Below are 20883 nucleotides of genomic sequence, written 5' to 3'. Positions count from 1 at the left end.
CTCAAGTCCCCTCAAAGCCATCAACATGACTCATGAAATTGTAATGACACAACTGCAAATAAACCATACCACAGGCAGGGATAGAACCTGCAATCAGTCATAAAACTCCAGACTAATACACTAGCCACTGGACCAGCTGACTACAATAAGATTTTCCCAGCTAGGTATATTTATAGGGGAGAATGCGAGGCATTCAGGTTTCATCCAAGAAAGGGGAAGGCAGGTCAAATTCTTTGCATCGAGAGCTCCTCGCTGCCATCAGGGATGCTTCCTTAGTGTAATATTTAATGTTATTGTCTAAGTCTTTTAACTTGTGCTATTAATTTTTCTGTCATTTTTGGTGAATGTTATTTCCAAATGAATGAAACTAAAGGTACATGATATTAAAAATTTGTAAAAATTAAGGTAGCCCTCAAATTTTTTTTACTGCTTTACTTGTCTGACAATTTGTACATTATGTAAATGTCAATTTATTTACATTATGTAAATGTCAATTCATTTATGTAATAAATTGTGGCAAAACAGTAATTTTCATAGTGTTAAGATTGGCATAGTAATCATGATTGTTTTATCAACATGATATTTTCTAGCAAAGCTGTTGACTTTGTTTTATAATTACCCTATGACGGTAAATTTGAAAATGCTTTAATATAGAAAGGCAAAGAATTAACAGTAAGATATTTATTTTAATATGTATTTGCTTCAGGAAATACTGGTCTGAAAAGTAAGATGTAGAAAATATTTGCAATTTTTGGAGTTTAATTCTTAATTTTTTTTTTCTCCAGGATGGATAGTGAAAGTTCGGAAATGTATTTATCATCATCCGAGGAAGAAATGGACTATGACTATGATGAAGAATTTCCACCTCTTCCGGCACCTGCAGCCTCCATGAAATCCCCACGGAAATCAGTCAGCCAGTCTCCACATAAGAAAACGCCTGCTTTCCTTCCCTACCCACAGTTTAACCGGAAACATAATCGTATTGCTTAATTTCTTTGCTGTGCACTGCACCGAGAGAAGTGGCAAATTCTCTTCCTGCCACCCTCCCTCCCCAACAATTGCTGTAAGTAAAGCAGTTGTAGTATATTTTTTTTTTTTATGATCAGTTCCTAAATGTGCAGTTTTTGAATGTTGCTGTATTTGACCAAATACATGAGCAGTGTTCCATGGGTCTATTTCAGCTCGTGACCATGTTCGTTGTTAAACATACAACAATTATGCTGGTAGTTGCTGCCTTTATTAAAGATTACTTTTCAAGTTCATGCTGCACAAAACTTGTTAAAAGCACAATGTATTTTTTTTTTTTTTTCCAAGAAATTTTTGTTCCCCTTTTCTGAGTCACTGCTTTTATTTTAGCATGATTCTTTGAACATATTTTAAGTACAAGCTGACTTAATTGACCACCGAAATATAACCCTGTGAAGGAGTAGAAATAGCTGAGGATGAGCTTTTTTTTTTTTTCTTCTTGCCCTTTATCTTTCCCCGTTCCTTGTCATGGGTAAGATATATGAAGAAAACAAAACAAAACCAAAAAAAAAAAAAAAAGACCAGCTTGACTGGTCTAGTGACTGTCGTTTTGCTTCATTATTGCCGAGGGTAATTGCCTTCCCCTCTTGTATAATCTTAGTGGAAAACTGAACAATTACAGGATAAAAGCATACAAAAATAGCTCTTTTTTTTTTTGATGTATGTAATAGTGTATTTAGCTTTATTCAGCATCTCCTTCAAGAAAAAGTACAAAAAAATCATAAAAATCACAAAACATACTAACAATAAGGTTATATTATAATAACCATTCTCTACATTAATTCACTAATAATCTCTTTGGGTATTGCCTGGTCATAGAGCAAAATTTAAGGTGGTGATTTTTTCCTGGCTGATTTGTAAATGGGACGGATTTACCAATCATTCAAATAAAGAAGCTACACTAGTCCCTAGTCAGTATTGTTCTGTGCCATGAACAGTGCTCCCCATGCAGTGTTGCTAGACATGCACTTAACACTAGTCCATATATCCATCGTTTGGATGACCAATAACAAGGCAAAAAAAGTTCAGCAATGCTAGACGTGTTCTATTAGGACACAAGGCTGTGATATCCTCAGACACAGTATGTTTTGAGATGTAAGGGGTGGTGAGCACCTTCCTTGTGGACCCTAAAGGATAATTAATTCAGTGTTGAATCCAGGGAGTACCCTCTCTTGAACAAAATGCCTAAAGAGTTCTGTTGCCAGGTGGAACTTCATTTCCTTGTAGTACCAGAGGTAGCTGGGGCAGTTACAGATTTGCAGGCATTTGCTAAGGTGGTGTGTACTACATAGTGAAAGTGGTCATTGCCCTATCAGGGAGCCCGATTCATGTAGTGTGGCACATTTAAGGGTGGTGCGTGGCACTGGAAGGCCACCTCCGAGCGATGGACACCTAGCTAGGCGACGAGTCGCGGAAGTGGCCCATCCCCACCCCCATCCTAATGCACTAGCATCAGTGCTGTTGATATTATAAAAATAATCTGAGTTATATATGATTTGGGTATAAATGTATATTACCGATGCTGTAAGACCCAGTCTTATAATGTACCTGCCAGTAATAATAGTGTTAAAAGTTTATTGGTGCTGGGCTCGGTTGTGGAGCTAAGCAGTGCACATATGTTTTTAATTTTTGTGGATTATTTATTTAGGTATGTAAATGTGTACATTTGAATATGAAATGTATTCTTAATTTATATAGATGTATATTATGTTTGTAAAATTTCAAGTCATTCTTGGAGTGCTAACATTACATGAATTAATTGCTTAAAAGTTTTCTGTGGAAACTATATTTGGAGCCCAATGAACATTGTCACCACCTGAACAGTTAATAGATATAATCATCTTTGGACAAAGCTTGATTTCTGTGTTACTGGACCAGTGGGTATTTGCTTCATGCCCTATGGCAAACTACAGTGTAAAAATCCTTAGTCCCAACATCTTTTAAATCCCATTTTATATGCAATGTTTAAATATAAATTGGCCTGTTTCTCAATCTACATACTGCTGTAATGTTTGTCATCTTTGGTATTAGTTGTAGCTGTTAAACCAGCAAGAAAAAATGGGATTTTCTTTAGTGATTTTTCAGTAGTACCATCAAACTCAGGTGCGTGTTGGTACTTATTTTCTGAAATGCTGATGGTGTCTGTATGGATATGTTTCTAAATGTGTAATGTTGGGACTGTGGAAAGAGGATAATGTCCTTACTGTAGTTTTGGCCCTCGTGTCATTTACATTGTATTTTTATTGTACATAGCGTATAATGTACAGGTTTAAGTTATTTTGAAGGATTTATCTAAGCCTCGGGCATTTGACAACAACCCAAAGAGCCAAAAAAAAAAAAAAAATAAAAAATGATGTAGTTATTGTGTCATTCACACAGTGGTCTAGCCTCTCCACAACAAAATGAAATAAAAGATAAATATTTTTCTAAAATTATAGTTTTTTTTTATTTCCACTGTATAAAGAATATTTTAGAAAATGTGCTGCTTCAGGTTGTAGGAATTCAGAAAATACTGCTGAAGCCTTGAAGTGGCTAGAGAAATTTTTTACACAAATTGGGGCTTTGATTTAAATGAAAGGTGGGTTTAAGAAAGGCAAAAAATAAGCATAGTACAAACTTCATGTCCCTACCTTTGCTGTTGCCTGTGTTAAATGAGCCATAAAATAACCCATGGAAAGCTCAAATGATGCTACCCCCATCCTCTTGAGCTTACTTAAACCCTATTTACTGAGCTTGAATCGTCACTGGCTCGCCTGAATGCACCTTTTTTGTGATTGTAACCAGCTACTACACAATTAGAAATGGGAGGAATAAAATACTGGAGAACCAAGTGGGATGGAGACATGTCAAAAGGTAAAGCAGAATGAGAAACAACGATGTATAAAAAGACTTGTGTAATATTAAGCAAAAACCAAATCAGTTCTAGTAAATCTCTGGAAAGGCAAACTACTGTTACAAAGTCATAACTGAATTGAAAAAAGTGACCGATCATGTTCACTTAAGTTGAAACAAATGAGCTGGGTGGTGCACAAATGCTAGTGAACACTAATTATTCATTTCCATGCATTTACTGTAGTATACCTATTCTAGTTTTTTCTACAATTGTGAAATGTGTGTGTTTGATTGTGAAAGCTATTAAACAAACTTGTGTAGGGAGAAGTGATCTTAACTGCAGCTCAACCACATAACTAAGCACTAAACTCACAAGGGTCATACAATGACGTCAACCATGATAAATGATTGAGGTTTGCAGGACTGTCACAGCTTGTACTCTATTGATCCTTATCAGCCCTCCATACCAGTGGGAGAAGGGCTTGTATGGCTTGAGCCATCATAGCTTTTCACCACCCACAATTTAAATAGGTGTGGCGAGTTCTTACACGTTTAGTAACCATACATCACATGTCCTGTACCAAATTTAACCTGTTGATAGCAGGTGATGGTAGTGGTCACCTTTGCACCATTTCTGGTATATTTTTAAACATTTATACAGTAGTGTACTGTATATTGTAATAAACAGAATAGAGGAAATTGGCTCTAATAAACATTTAGGTATGCATACTAGTCAGTCCGTTGTAAGTCCAAGTCATCAGTAAACGAGTAAGTCGTTAAATGAGGAGAGGCTAAATTCAATTACTCTATCACTGTGCTTTTATCCACTACCATATTTCATTTAAATAAATGATCTGTATAAAAACTGTTGGGAGATGAAGCTGTTAGTTATCAGCTACATGTAGATGCTCTCTGATCATTGCAATGGATACATTACTAGAACCATTCCCATATTTTATAAGGTTTTATTTTATTATATATTAGACATTTCCACTTTCTCTTACATTTAAATTTAATAATGGCCTGTATCTGAACAGTCGAGGGAAATATCTTACGTTAGCTTTACCTAGATATCACTACAGCACTATCATACCTTACTACACATTTTAGTAATTTCTACAATGAAATGTTTCCACATTTATAAGACTAGATACAATAGGGCCCACAAGGCCAGAAATAGTGTGACACGAGTTAATGCGAGAGCCCATCCCATAGCCATTAATAAAGGTGTGTACATATGCATGTTCACAGTGTTGCAACAACATAAATTACTTCTATTAGCAAGACACAAGCACACTGCAATGTTTGTGAAAATCAGCTTTAGAAATTATATAAAAAAAAATAGTACAATGAAGTTTGTTCTCGTTTTAAAGATACGGACAGTTGTGGTCTTACATAAATGTTTGAAGAAATGTACCAGATAAACAGCTACTGTCAGTCTGTGCACTATCTGACAATTAAAATTATTTACAATAAGCACAACAAATACTGGTGAATATGAACAAAGTAATTACCCATAATATATATATATATAATACGCACACACACACACACAGTCCTGTTTGTGTATCAAATTAGTTTTTAAATTTTTTGGAGATTTAAATACAGTAACATATTTCCTATGTTGGTGACTGAAGAAAACATTTATCAGCATTTATTCAATAGGTACAATTCAAACCCTCTAAACTGTTAAATTCCCACCCTCCAGAATTAAGGTACTATATTTCCCACCAAATCTAGCTAACTGGTTTCCATGACTTCCTGAGAATAACTCTTGCAGGGCATAATTTTTTTTTTTTTTTTGACAGAACCTACATAAAAAAAAAAAAAAAAACTAAACCACTAGGGATGGCAGAACCTATAATCCTTGCTTAAAATGAAATTCACTGTTGCAATAACTGCAAAAACCAATCTGGGTATCACAAAATAGTTATACTGATTATACATACTCCATAAATACTAATTAAATTCAGGCTGACCCAAAATAAATTTGTCAAAACTAAATTAATTTTTTTTTTTTTGACAAGGTCAGATGAGGCTGCTTAGTCATCTTTTGGGGACAAAAACAAAAAAATGCATTTTTTAAAGCAATATGTCTGACCTGGCCTAAAAAAAGCATGACATTCTGCAAGAAGTACTTAATGTGCATACACAGAACTTACATTAGTCATACCTGTTACAGATTACATTAGCTTAACATTATAGTAAGCCTAACATTAACAAGACCTAGCAGTCAACTGACATCAGCCACTGCCAATCAGCAAACAGTACTTGTAAAGGAAGCATAATCCAAGTTTGCAAGTAGGCCAATGAAAATAAGAATTTTACTAATTTGAGGAAATTAATGCTAATGCATTCACTCGAGACACTTGGTGTAGCAGCTGAATGACCCTCGTGGGTTTAGCTCCTTTCATGAATATAAGAGTATGGGTGTAACAATCATAGTTAAAAAAAAAAAAGAAAATGAACTTAGTGATAATGTGCACCTTGTATAGTATAATTACCAGCTGTAGATGAAGCAGAAGGATGAGCAAGCAAGACTAACAGTCACTGGTTGGTTGCATGTAGATTATTACCTGTCCTGAGGTACAAGAATTAAGCTTGAAGTGCATCAGCATTTGCATACAAAGTGTAAACCAAGTTGGCGAGTATTTAGACTTTCTGGGAGTGGAAGGAAATGAAAAGTCCTATAGACATTACCACAAGGCCTGGCAAAGACAAAGAAGTAAAATGTTAAGCTCAACATTACAGGCTCCAGCCTATATATTAGCCCCACATGTCTCAAGTACCTCACAGAGAAACGCTTTGCACTGTACACAAATAACCCGTATACAGAAGAGGAGCTTACGACGATGTTTCGGTCCGACTTGGACCATTTACAGTCGCTTTGTAAATGGTCCAAGTCAGACCAAAATGTTGCCGTAACCTCCACTCTTCTATATGAGTTATTTGTGTATCGTTCCAGTCACGGAATTGTGCCCAGTGTTATATATCTAACACTGAACTTTTAACAAACTTTTGGGATTGTTCACAGTAAACAGTAGTACATGTATTCCAACACAGCTACAATATGTAGCTGCTACACCCTTTGAGCCCAGTGTGAACAGCATTTGTGGCAGCCCAAGGTGCCTTGCTTCTCCCTCCAAGCCCTGTGGGGGCAGGGAATGGGGCTAGGCCTGGGGACAGCTGGTCCCAGATGATGATGAGGTACTTGTACCTCTTCCTATGGCAGACACTGGTCTGAAACACTCCCATGACGGAGTCAAGGCTGGGCCACCACCTGAAGAAGGCCCGGACTGGGCGATTACACCAGTGAATTTACAACAGCTAGAATCTGTTCACAGACTATCAGATACCATACAATAACTCCAGTTGTTTCTGGTTCAGTAGAGTTCAAAATATGGGCTTTAATGTTATTTAATATTGCAATATTTAATACCACTATATTAACTCATCCTTCTAACATAAAATGCTACAGCGAAAGATATTGCAATATTTAATACCACCATATTAACTCATCCTTCTAAAATAAAATAATACAGTGAAAGATATTAGTTTGAAAAGCTACATGTTAATGTCCAGTGTTTATTACCTGGACCTCAGCAATGAGAGTTGCTACTCTCACCGCTGGGCAATGGCGACCAGTGCTACATGTGCTAATAATATGTTAATTTTCCTACATATGCAAGTCACAAAAGTTGAAAATTATTTACCAGAACATATCAGAAACTCAGCTGGAACAAGTGTAGAAGCCTTCAAGAGGAAACTGGACAAGTATCTGCACCAGGTGCTATACCAACCAGGCTGTGATTGATATGTGGGGCAGCAGGCCTCCAGCAGCAACAGTCTGGTTGACCAGGCAAGCATCAGATGAGCCTGGCTCATGGCCAGGCTCTGAGAATAGTGAAACTCGCAAAACTCTTCAAAAGGTATATCAAAGGTAATAAAATTTATCTTACGGCTCCCCTTCCTTGGATTGAATCTAAATGCCTTCCATTCCTCCCAGGTGCTGTATGATCCCTACAGGTTTAGCACTCCCTGTGAATATAATAGTTCTATGCCAAGACAGGACTAACTTAAAAAATACTTTATACTTCATATTAAACCAACACTGCAGTTATAGCATGATTTAAAAAATGCAGTATGTCAGCTGGATAAGTAGTAGTAAAGAAAGTTATGGTTTCTCTGGTGAAAGTTCCTTGAATGGACAGTCTACCTTAGAGTGCCTCATTGTTGATGAAGCGGTTGCCCTCTGAATGTTGACCAAGGTACCTATACTGCCTTATTCCATATGCTCCTGTAAGTACATAGAAAATATTAACTGATTTTTTATAGCATTTAATGTGAATTATCATATTATAATCAAAAAGAAGCGCTAAGCCACAAGGACTATACAGCGTGAATTATCATAGAAGGTTCATATTTTTTACCTGACTATTCATTTACAACAGTACAGTATGAAAATAAAGCATCTGGCTAACGATATTATAGTACATGGATTATTTTTTTTAGTTACTTGAGCTCTGTATTTAGTACACTATTGTACTTACGACGACTTTTTTTTTTTTTAAGAAGCACTATATTTACCAGTAGTCAGCCTGTTACAGCTATCTCATCAGATACTAGAGACATTGCATTATCCCAGATAACAATAAACCACTCAGGTTTTGGGAGGCCTTATGGGAATCCCTAGCTTGAATCTTGAATACTGAGCCTATACTCATCCACAATGCATTTGAAGTGCCTCATAGGATATTTCTTGATGTTAATGTGAGGGACTCTTTGATTCAAGGAATTGGACTTATCCTCTCCTTGGCTCTAAGCAGATGCTCCTATACCCCAAACGCTGTGATCTCAACAAAATTAAGCCACAATGCTCGACCATTTTGGGGTCTCTTGTGTTAACAGTGATTCTAGGTTAATAATCTGAAGTCCTCTTCAAGCCTCTTTTTAAATCACAAAGGTTAATCCTCTGCTCTCTACCATGAACACAGAACCTTTGTTCCTACAATGTAATTATCCAATAGAATAAAGTAACAGTATAATGGTGATGTACTGATTCACTTCCATCACAAAGTCCCACATCTAATGAAGACTCATGGACTTAATGGAAACTAACCAATGGCATCAACTATAGTCTTGATTTTATATTAACTAACCTTTACCCAGTTATATGAACCATACAGATTTAGTACATAGAGTACACAGTACTATTACATTGGAACCTCGGTTTCAGCCTTCCTTTGTAGCTAGGGCCCAGCGTTCTCTGACCTGCCTTACTCTTCCTGCACTTGTGGTGACACCCTCCCCTCTCCACTCTCCTGCACCCCCCTGGCTGGACCTGACACGATACATCCACCTGGATTGGCATTACAGGAACAGGGAACCCCCTCAGTTAGTTGCATTTCTGTTTGAAGAGTTTCGCTCTATTACACATGGCTCTTCATTCTCCGTCTACACGGATGGCTCGGCACGGTCCTCTTCCCCTTCGATATCATCTGCTGCCTTCTTCGCTAATCTCTCCCTGTGTCAAACGTAGCGGTTGGACCCTGCTCATTCTGTTCTGGCAGGGGAGCTCTTCGCCATTCACCAGGCTCTGGCTTTTGTCCTAGATCACATTCTCCCACAACCTCTGGTCCTCTTCTCTGATTCCCAATCTTCCCTGGCACTTTTGTGCTCTGCCCGTCCACGATCACTGCTTGTCCTCGTTTGTCAGACACAATCTCTCCTGCGCTTCTTCCGGAGCCCAGGTTGGAGCATCTTCCTTCAGTGGGTTCCCGCCCATGTTGGAATCTGGGGAAATGAAGTGGCAGATCGGGCGGCCTCCCTCGTGCACACACTTCCTACTGTTATCCCTCTTGCCCTGGGCCATAGTGATTTCACAAGGGCTGTCTGGAAGGGAATCAGTCATCAGTGGCAAGAGGGCCTTGCACACTCCCTCTCTTCTTCGGCGTTGGGCTCTGTCCGAACTTTTAATGGCCCCTGCCCTTGGGCTCGCCATCCCAACCGCTCGGTGGACGTTGTACTGACTCGCCTTCGAGTCGGGCACTCGCGACTGGCGGCTCATCTATATCGCCTTTGGATGACGGACTCTCCGTACTGCCAGTGGTGTCCCTCACAGCCTGAGACAGTGGAATACTTCCTGCTGTGGTGCCCACGTTATCACTCTGCACGGACTACTCTCCGTGCGGCCTTCCGCACACTTGGGGTGCACACTTTCACTCTACCTGTTCTCCTCAACGGGGAGGGGTTTCCCCTTCTGGACCGTCAGGAGATATTGGCTTGTACCTGCTCCTTCCTGCTGGCTTCAGGACGTATCAGAGACATATGATATTAGTCAAGACATTCTTCCACTTTGGTCGGTATTCCCTCTCCTAGCACTGGACGGCCAGGCTCAATACGGCATATGCTGTCAGTGGCCCTGAAACCCCAACAGAAGAAGAAGAACCTCGGTTTCCGTTTGCCCTGGTTTTCTTTGAATTCGGTTTTCTATGACTTTTTTTGTCAAAATTTTGCCCCAGTTTTCGTTGGTCCGCCATACTGAATGTGTCCGCCTACCCATGCCCACACAAAGTATCCCACACATTCTGAGTCAGTCTGGCTTTGTTTCTCGTCGAGTGAGCATTACCCTGCACATTCATCAGAAACATTTCGTAATAGTCCATTGTTTTTTGTGCTTGTTTATCGTGTGTGACTGCTAAAGAAAGTTTCGAGTGTCAGCTCTTTGATAAAGAAGGTGAGAAACATGATAGAATTCAAGAAAAAACTCGAAGCAAAGTACGTACAGGGTTGGATGCGAGTGGCCAGGATGTGGAAGAGTTGGCGGACGACCACAGGGAAGAGCTAACCACTGAAGAGCTGCAACACCTTCAACTGGAACAGCAACAGATTGTAGCTGAGAAAACTGTTTCAGAGGAGTAGGAGGAAGAGGAAAAAATGTGCCTTCTTCAGTGATTAAGGACATGTGTGCAAAGTGGAGTGAGTTGCAAAGTTTTGTGGAGAAATATCACCCTGACAAAGCTGTTCCAAGCCATGTCTGCAACATGTTCAACGACAATACCTTGTCCCATGTTAGGAAAATCTTAAGAGACACCAGAAACAGACCTCTCTGGACAGCTTTTTGTGCAACAGGGGTCCAGTGCCAGTAAAAGGCAAGTAACCCCGAATGGGGACTTGATACCTGAAATCCTTATGAAGGAGGATTCCCCTTCCAACCAATAACTTCTCCTCCTCCCTCTCCTTTCTTCGCATCTTCCATATGCCAGCAAGTGTTTTCAATAAAGGTAAAAGTTATATTAAATGTTCATTTATCCATTTCATTAGTCCTTTATATTTCTTTTTTTTTTTGTATGTAAAATTATGGTTATTCTCTATAAAATGTATTTTTTGTTAATACTTTTGGGTGTCCGAAATAGATTAATTGGATTTACATTATTTTTTATAGGAATATTACTTCAGTTTTTGTCGAATTTGGTTTTCACCAGACTTTCTGGAACAAATTAATGATGAAAACAGAGGTTCCACTGTACAGTGGACCCCCGCATAACGATGGCATCACATAGCGATTAATCCGCATACCGCTTGCTTTAATCGCAAAAATTTTGCCGCGCATACCGATTAAAAACCCGCTCACCGATTTTCGTCCGAGACGCGTCCAATGTGCGGCCTGAGCCACGCTCACATGTTCCGCCGGTGGCATTGTTTACCAGCCAGCCTCCGCGGTAACATCCAAGCATACAATCGGAATATTTCGTATTATTACAGTGTTTTCGGTGCTTTTTCTGGAAAATAAGTGACCATGGGCCCCAAGAAAGCTTCTAGTGCCAACCCTACAGCAATAAGGGTGAGAATTACAATAGAGATGAAGAAAAAGATCATTGATAAGTATGAAAGTGGAGTGCGTGTCTCCGAGCTGGCCAGGTTGTATAATAAACCCCAATCAACCATCGCTACTATTGGTGGTACAGCTGCTGCTGCTGCTGCACTGTCAGCTGCTGCTGCTGCTGCTGTAGCATCGTCTGCTGCTGCTGTAACATCGTCTGTTGCTGCTGTAGCGTCGTCTGTTGCTGCTGTACCACCGTCAGCTGCTGCTGCTGCTGTAGCATCGTCTGCTGCTGCTGTAACATCGTCTGTTGCTGCTGTAGCATCGTCTGTTGCTGCTGTACCACCGTCAGCTGCTGCTGCTGCTGTAGCATCGTCTGCTGCTGCTGTAACATCGTCTGTTGCTGCTGTAGCATCGTCTGTTGCTGCTGTACCACCGTCAGCTGCTGCTGCTGCTGTAGCATCGTCTGCTGCTGCTGTAACATCGTCTGTTGCTGCTGTAGCATCGTCTGCTGCTGCTGTAGCATCGTCTGCTGCTGCTGTAACATCGTCTGTTGCTGCTGTAGCATCGTCTGTTGCTGCTGTAGCATCGTCTGTTGCTGCTGTACCACCGTCAGCTGCTGCTGCTGCTGTAGCACCGTTGTTGGTGTGGCTTATTGAGAATACCAAGAAACAATTAACCCCAGAGGATTTGCCACCCAGGATAACCCAAAAATGTCAGTGTCATCGAAGACTGTCTAACTTATTTCCATTGGGGTCCTTAATCTTGTCTCCCAGGATGCAACCCACACAAGTCGACTAACACCCAGGTGAACAGGGAAAAATGCCTGGAACTAGTGCTCATATTGGTGAATTTAAAGCCAGCAAAGGTTGGTTTGAGAGATTTAAGAATCGTAGTGGCATACACAGTGTGATAAGGCCTGTTCTGGAAGAAAATGCCAAACAGGACCTACAGTACTCAGGAGGAAAAGGCACTCCCAGGACACAGTGTCTCATCAGTCATTGCTGCATCTTCAATAAAGGTAAGTGTCATTTATTCTTCATTTAGTAGACTAGTACATGCACAATATATACTGTGCATGTACTACTCTACTATTGTGCATGTATCCTTCTCTTTGTGTGTGGGAAAATGTATATTTCATGTGGTAAAAAATTTTTTTTTTCATACTTTTCGGTGTCTTGCACGGATTAATTTTATTTCCATTATTTCTTATGGGGAAAATTCATTCACATACCGATTATTTCGCATAACAATTACCCCTCTTGCACGGATTAAAATCGTTATGCGGGGGTCCACTGTATTTGTAAATTTTTTTTTTTGTTATTGTTCGATTGGCATTAATATATATTTTTTAACATGTCGGCCATCTCCCAGCAAGGCAGGGTGACCCGAAAAAGAAAGACAGTCACCATCATTCACACACTATCTCTGTCTTTGCAGAAGTGCTCAGATATGACAGCTAAGATGTCACTCCAAACAGCAAGTGTCTGAATCCCCCTCCTTTAAAGTGCAGGCAGTGTACTTCCCACCTCTAGGGCTCAAGTCCAGCTAACCAGTTTCCCTGAATCCCTTCATAAAATAGTACCCTGCTCACACTCCAATAACTTGTCAAGTTCTAAAAACCATTCGTCTCCATTCACTCTTATTTAACACACACACATGCCTGCTATGTATCCAAGCCCCTTGTACACAAAACCTCTTTTTACCCCCTTCATCCTTTTCTTAAATGACTCCCTACCCCTCCTTCCCTCTACTAGATTTATACACCCTCCAAGTCATCCTATTTTGCTCCATTCATGTACATACATGCTATAAATAAAAATATTTTCACATCACATTCAGTAACATATGTATTATCTACATGGAGTAGCAAAATATTATCTAGCTTTCTCAATATATTCTTCAAACTATTTCCTTACCCTTTCACCTTTTTTCTTCATTTAATTCAATCACCATGAGATCTGTGCTTCAAGTTCCCCTTTTCAGGACTTATCCTAACTGAATTCTGTACCCATATTCCTTCATGGTCTCTACTATTTCAACTTTCTTCTGTCTTGATCTTGCAAGCATGTACCAAATGTCTACATTTTTCGCTTTCTTTAGTTATGTTATCCCAGTTCTATAGGCAACTAAGTCTATCAATCCCTTTCCTAAGGGAATGAGTACATGTGTGCCATACTCACCAGTGTGGGTCATGGGCGAGAGAATGTCTGGTATACCTCGTTTTCCAACTGTGCCATTCATCTCCCTGCTGTCCACTGGGTTTTTCTTGGCTGTACGATTCCCTTCTGTGGGCAACAGTGAACCACCCATTCCATCATACCTCTGCAAATATCAACAGATGTGAATGTGGAGGAGGTGCACGAGGCTGTGGGTTAAATGAAAGGAGGTAATGCAGCCGAGATAGATGGGATTAAGACAGAAATGTTAAAACCAGGCAGGGATATATTTTTGGAGTGGTTGGTGCATTTGTACAATATATGCATGAAAGGGGGAATAAAAGTGAAAATGGAAAAGAGAAAGTGATGGGAGTATCAAAAAAATATAGGCAATGAGAGATTGGAGGAAGGGAGTATCAAGGAAATACACATGTTCAGATATCTGGGAATAGTCATTAACTACCACTGTCTTCCCAGAAGCACACTGATACAGCTTGGATGACTTTCCAAACTGCAACATATAACCCGTTCCCCAGCATCCGCCAGAGTGAAGGCATCATATTTTCCGTCTCCAGGACACAAGTTAGGCTAACCAGTCGGCAGATGATTATGAGAGATGTGATGAAATATAAAACTGATGAAGGGAAACAGGTGGGTGGTGCACTGAAGCATTTGTGGACACAAACAACTTTATCCACGGAGGCAATAAGGAAAATACAGTGGAACCCCGCATACCGTTGGCATCACATAACGTTAAATCCGCATACCGATACATTTTATCGCTAAGATTTTGCCTCGCATACCGCTAAAAAACCCGCTCAACACTATTCGTCTGAGACGCGTCTAATGTGCGGCCTGAGCCAGCCTCACATGTTCCGCCGGTGGCATTGTCTACAAGCCAGCCTCCACGGTAACATCCAAGCATACAATCGGAACATTTCGTATTATTAAAGCGTTTTTGGTGATTTTATCTGCAAAATAAGTGACCATGGGCCCAAAGAAAGCTTCTAGAGCCAACCCTGTGGTAAAAAGGGTGAGAAATATTATCGAAATACTGTGGTACCATGGTCAACTGCTGCTGCTGCTGTAGCACCGTCAGCTGCTGCTGCTGCTGTAGCACCGTCAGCTGCTGCTGCTGCTGCTGCTGTAGCACTGTCAGCTGCTGCTGCTGCTGTACCACCGTCAGCTGCTGCTGCTGCTGCTGCTGTAGTACCGTCTGCTGCTGCTGTAGCACCATCTGCTGCTGCTGTACCACTGTCAGCTGCTGCTGCTGCTGTACCACTGTCAGCTGCTGCTGCTGCTGTAGTACCGTCTGCTGCTGCTGCTGTAGCACCGTCAGCTGCTGCTGCTGTTGTACCACCGTCAGCTGCTGCTGCTGTAGTACTGTCTGCTGCTGCCGTAGCACCGTCTGCTGCTGCTGTAGTACTGTCTGCTGCTGCTGTAGCACCGTCTGCTGCTGCTGTAGCACTGTCAGCTGCTGCTGCTGCTGCTGTAGCACCGTTGTTGGTGTGGCTTATTGAGAATACCAAGAAACAATTAACCCCAGAGGGTTAGCCACCCAGGATAACTCAAAAAAGTCAGTGTCATCGAAGACTGTAACTTATTTCCATTGGGGTCCTTAATCTTGTCTCCCAGGATGCAACCCACACCAGTCGACTAACACCCAGGTGAACAGGAAAAAATGCCTGGAACTAGTGCTCATATTGGTGAATTTAAAGCCAGCAAAGGTTGGTTTGAGAGATTTAAGAATCGTAGTGGCATACACAGTGTGATAAGGCCTGTTCTGGAAGAAAATGCCAAACAGGACCTACAGTACTCAGGAGGAAAAGGCACTCCCAGGACACAGTGTCTCATCAGTCATTGCTGCATCTTCAATAAAGGTAAGTGTCATTTATTCTTCATTTAGTAGAGTAGTACATGCACAATATATATTGTGCATGTACTTCTCTACTATTGTGCATGTATCCTTCTCTTTGTGTGTAGGAAAATGTATATTTCATGTGGTAAAATTTTTTTTTTTTCATACTTTTGGGTGTCTTGCACGGATTAATTTGATTTCCATTATTTCTTATGGGGAAAATTCATTCGCATAACGATAATTTTGCATAACAATGAGCTCTCAGGAACGGATTAATATCGTTATGCGGGGGTCCACTGTATACCAGAGAATAATGGTACCAACCACTGCTGTATGGGTGTTAAGTATGGGTTTTGAATGTTTCAGCTAGGAGGCTAGAGGTAGTAGATGGTGCTAAAACGCACCAAATTGCTTTCACCAGAAGTTCTATACGATTCCAGTATCCCTGTAAGCGATATGGTCAGTTTTCTCATCCTCCTGTTTGATTGTCAGCTGTCCCGGAAACCTTACATTACCTCCCTGAAAGCAACTTGCCATAGCCAGGTGAACCTCCTTAAAACCCTCACTCATCTTTCATTGGGGCGGATCGTCGAACTAACTGCATTCGGCCCTAATTTTATTGAAACTAGACTATGGTAGCCAGATATATTCTGCAGCCTCTCCCACAACTCTTTCTAAACTTGATCCCATACATCATTAGAGACTGACTGTCTAGGTGCTTTTCACTCTTCTGTCAAAAGCCTATGTGCAGAAGCAAATGTTCCATCCTTGAACGATCACTATGATACCCACTGCCTCTGTTAGTTCAGCTCTCACAATCGTCACGATCCTTCAACATACAGGATAGTAAGTGATGTTAGCAAAGGTCTATTTTTTCTTCACTGCCCCGGTTTACTACGTCTTTTCTCATCGTCTTCACTCACTCTTGACTTCTCTTCAGCTGCCCCCTTAACACGTCATTTAGCATATAACTTTTCTCTCACCACGTGGGAAGCTCCGACAGCTCATGTCTGTTCTTCCCCACTGTCATGTGTGAAAGCTCAAATACCTACAATTGCTTCTCGCTTCCTTTTTCTCAACCATTTCTGGTCTCATTCTCATGCCAATGCAGTAAGCACTGATGGTTCTAAATCCTCTGACAGTGTTGGGTTTGCAGCAGTGTTCCTGGAGAGCATTGTGCAAGGGCATTTATTAGACTTGGCTAGCATTTTTACAGCTGAACAGTATGGAATTCTTATTGCAATTATTCGTATCACATATGCCTACCTCAATGTTTGTAGTAGTCTCCGACTCCTTTAGTGCTTTGCAAGCTATTAAAAAATTTGGTTGCACCACATTTCTAGCAAAAACAAAGAAATAATTTTCTGCAGGGTCTCTGATCATGTTGATGTTCAGGGAAATGAGCAGGCATTCTGCCGTGTGGTCAGCAGTACATGACCTCCCAGTTTCATACAGAGGTATTCCCTACTCAGACTATTTTGCTGTAATCTCTAACCACCTTCGCAACCACTGGCAACACTGTTGGTCCCGTATGACTTAAATTATATTCCATCAAGCCAAGTTTAGGTTTCTGGCCTTATCATCGATGCTGAGGTTGGGAGACTACACTCTCCTGCCTCCATATTGGCCACATCCGTCTAACTTGTGGGTATTTCATCAAGAGGTGCCCAGTTTCCCAACCAGGGAAACTGGTTGGTCAGACTTGAGTCCTAGAGGTAGGAAGTACAGTGGAAAACACTGATTGAGTGAGCAACAGTTATTAATATATCTGGCAGTCAACAAACAGGGCAGTTATTGGTATAAAGACAATATGCACAACAAGCTTTTATTTGGGAGACATTTTACTCAGGACAGCTTTAACAAGTCATATATAACATGCTTTGTACCCATATACTCAAGAAGAATGAGGCAAGAACAAGAAGGAATCTTATATCAAGTGTCGATGATGGAAGCAGCAGAGCACTTCAGCTGACATACTGGTCCATTATTTAGGTTTGCACTTCATGAGGTGTGGATGTATCGATGAATGAAATGTGTGTTATGGGTCCTAATATAATTCCTATTTTTAAAGCAGGAGACAAGCCGTTACCGTCAAATTACTGCCAAATAAGCCTAACCTCTATTGTAGGCAAATTAGATTCGATTATAGCTAATAATATAAGAAGCCATCTTAACAGGCATAATTTGATAATGATACTCAACATGGATTCACCAGGGGCCATTCCTGCCTAACTAATTTACGTATTAACTTTTTTCAGAAAGGCTTTTGAGGCCACTGATCATGATAAAGAATTTGATATTGTTTATTTGGATTTTAGTTAGGCTTCTGATAGCATACCACATCAGAAACTGTTAAAGAAAGTGGCTGCTCATAGCACTAGAGGAAAAGTGGTCTCATGGATCAAGTCATGGCTCACCAATAGGAAGCAGTGTGTGTATAAATGGGGTTAAATCCGAGTGGGGATCTGTAACAAGTGGCGTTCCGCAGGGATCGGTCTTGGGCCTGCTGTTGTTTATAATATATATCAATGATCTTCCTAGGTAGTAGGTTGGTAGACAGCAACCGCCCAGGGAGGTACTACCGTCCTGCCAAGTGAGTGTAAAACGAAAGCCTGTAATTGTTTTACATGATGGTAGGATTGCTGGTGTCCTTTTTTCTGTCTCATGAACATGCAAGTTTTCAGGTACGTCTTGCTACTTCTACTTACACTTAGGTCCCACTACACATACATGTACAAGCACATATATACACACCCCTCTGGGTTTTCTTCTATTTTCTTTCTAGTTCTTATTCTTGTTTATTTCCTCTTATCTCCATGGGGAAGTGGAACAGAATTCTTCCTCCGTAAGCCATGCGTGTTGTAAGAGGCGACTAAAATGCCGGGAGCAAGGGGCTAGTAACCTCTTCTCCTGTATATATTACTAAATGTAAAAGGAGAAACTTTCGTTTTTTCCTTTTGGGCCACCCCGCCTCGGTGGGATACGGCCGGTGTGTTGAAAGAAAGAAAGATCAATGATCTTGATAAGGGAATTACTAGCGATATGAGCAAATTCCCCAATGACACAAAGATAGGTAGGATAACTGATTCAAATGTAGATGTCATGGAACTTCAATTCTTGGTCAGAAAAGTAGCAGATGCAGTTCAATGTAAATAAATGCAAGGTTCTGAAGCTTGGGAGTGTCCATAATCCTAGTACTTATAAGTTAAATAATGTAGAACTTAGCCATTCGGATGGCAAAAAGGACTTTGGGGTTATGGTAAACAGCAACCTTGTACCATGACAGCAATGCCTAATCATACGTAATAAGGCAAACAGATTACTGGAATTTATATCAAGAAGTATAAGCATCAGAAGTCCAGAGGTTATACTACAGCTTTATATATCATTAGTAAGGCCTCGCCTAGATTACGCAGCTCAGTTCTGGTCTCCATATTACAGAATGGATATAAATTCGTTAGAAAACGTTCAACGAAGAATGACAAAATTAATTCATAGCATTAGAACTCTTCCATATGAAGAAAGATTGAAGTCCCTTAACCCTTTGACTGTTTACGTCGTATATATACGTCTTACGCGCCACTGTTTCTGACGTATTTATACGCGTAAATTCTAGCGGCTTCAAATCAAGCAGGAGAAAGCTGGTAGGCCCACATGTGAGAGAATGGGTCTGTGTGGTCAGTGTGCACCACATAAAAATCCTGCAGCATGCAGTGCATGAGAAAAAAAAAAAGGACCGTTTTTTTGGATTAAAACGCCAACTTTGAGGTGTATTTTCATATAGTATTTATCACTGTATTCTCATTTTCATGGTCTCGGGTGATAAAATGGAAAACATATTACAGAAATAGAGGTGATTTTCATTACTTTCACGATGAAAAAGACCTTGAAATTGAGATCAAAATAGCGGAAATGTTTGATTTTTACCAATGTTCAGGAGTAAGCAAATTACACCACACGTCCAATACACGTCAACTGGGGAGTCTAATATTCTTTCACTAGTGCACCGATTTTATTTATACCATTTGTACAATAATGCAGTAGTCTGCATAACAGTAAATTTTGTATTTTTTTTTGTATGAATAAAAATCAAAATAGAAAACAATAGTAATATAAGAGAGGCCTAGAGATATGACTAATGAACAGAGGATATGATATTTTAGTGCCAAGAATGTCTACATTGTTTATTCTGGACCCTATTTTGAAATTGGCATCTTTTTTAATTTGTGTGAAATTGGCCAAATTCCCAATTTCTGACCACTTTATTGGGTAGTTCAAATCGGTAAATGGGCGGTTTCTTGTACTCAACCGATAGAAAAAATGGAGCTCTAAAGAAATAGCTATGAGTTTGGTCAACTGGAACAATGGAATTGGGCACAAACAGGGCTCAAAGTCGGCGAAATTGCCGATGTGTATAAGTCGCCGAGACCGCTAACTTCGCAGGAGCGTAATTCTGAGAGTTTCTGACCAAATTTCGTTCTTTTGGTGTCATTACTATTGGGAAAAGATTCTCTATCATTTCATAAGAAAAATATTTTTTTTCCAAAACTTTTGCGACATATAATGACAATTTCAGAAAGGGACTTGCAACAGTCAAAGGGTTAAATTACATTCACTTGTAAGATGAAGAATGAGAGGAGACATGATCGAAGTGTACAAGTGGAAGATGGGTACTAACAAAGGTGATATAAATAAGGTCTTGAGGATATCTCTCTAAGAGAGAACCCTCAATAATGGATTCAAATTAAGAGAAGTTTAAATTTAGAAAGGATATAGGAAAGTATTAGTTTGGAAATAGGGGAGTTGATGAGTGGGACAGTCTGCCTAGTTAGGACCTTGGGTAGTTTCAAATTTAGGTTGGATAAATACACGAGTGAGAGGGGTCGGATTTGAGTGGGATTGCATGCGAGTGAATGGAGTTATCAGGGCTTATTTCTTGGGTAGTGCTGAAAGTTGGGCTGGGCAAATGTCCTAATAATGGCATGGATTGTGAAGGACCTGCCTAGTATGAGCCAACAGGCCTACTGCAGTGGTCCTCCTTTCTTATGTTCTTAAGTGTACTGGCCCATAATCCAACAGTTCAAACCTCAAAATGGACCAGGAGGCTGGTTGCAATGTTATAATGCCTGCATTATCAGCACCTGATATATATTTTACTGTACTCAATTCAATCTCCTGGCATGTTA

At 40.3% G+C, this 20883-nt stretch overlaps 2 protein-coding genes across 7 annotated transcripts in view; one reads left to right on the top strand and one right to left on the bottom strand.

The window, feature by feature from the left end:
• LOC128701360 (cyclin G) overlaps positions 1 to 3458 on the top strand; it is a 29293-nt gene extending 25835 nt beyond the window's left edge. For both annotated transcript variants that reach the window (XM_070100343.1, XM_070100342.1), the window contains exon 6: positions 786 to 3458. In XM_070100343.1, the coding sequence (XP_069956444.1) occupies positions 786 to 990 (205 nt within the window). In that variant the 3' untranslated portion in view covers positions 991 to 3458. The remainder of the gene's footprint in view (positions 1 to 785) is intronic.
• LOC128701359 (leucine-rich melanocyte differentiation-associated protein) overlaps positions 1251 to 20883 on the bottom strand; it is a 58788-nt gene continuing 39155 nt past the window's right edge. For 2 of the 5 annotated variants that reach the window (XM_053795053.2, XM_053795056.2), the window contains exons 6-8: positions 13864 to 14005; positions 10644 to 10731; positions 1251 to 8155 (exon numbers count right to left, since the gene is read on the bottom strand). In XM_053795053.2, the coding sequence (XP_053651028.1) occupies positions 8131 to 8155; positions 10644 to 10731; positions 13864 to 14005 (255 nt within the window). In that variant the 3' untranslated portion in view covers positions 1251 to 8130. The remainder of the gene's footprint in view (positions 8156 to 10643; positions 10732 to 13863; positions 14006 to 20883) is intronic. The other 3 variants (XR_008408905.2, XM_053795055.2, XM_053795054.2) reach the window with 3 other exon arrangements.

The sequence above is a fragment of the Cherax quadricarinatus genome, chromosome 72 (genome assembly GCF_038502225.1).
Source record: "Cherax quadricarinatus isolate ZL_2023a chromosome 72, ASM3850222v1, whole genome shotgun sequence".
NCBI lineage: Eukaryota > Metazoa > Arthropoda > Malacostraca > Decapoda > Parastacidae > Cherax > Cherax quadricarinatus.
This window is presented reverse-complemented; position numbering and strand designations above follow the sequence as displayed.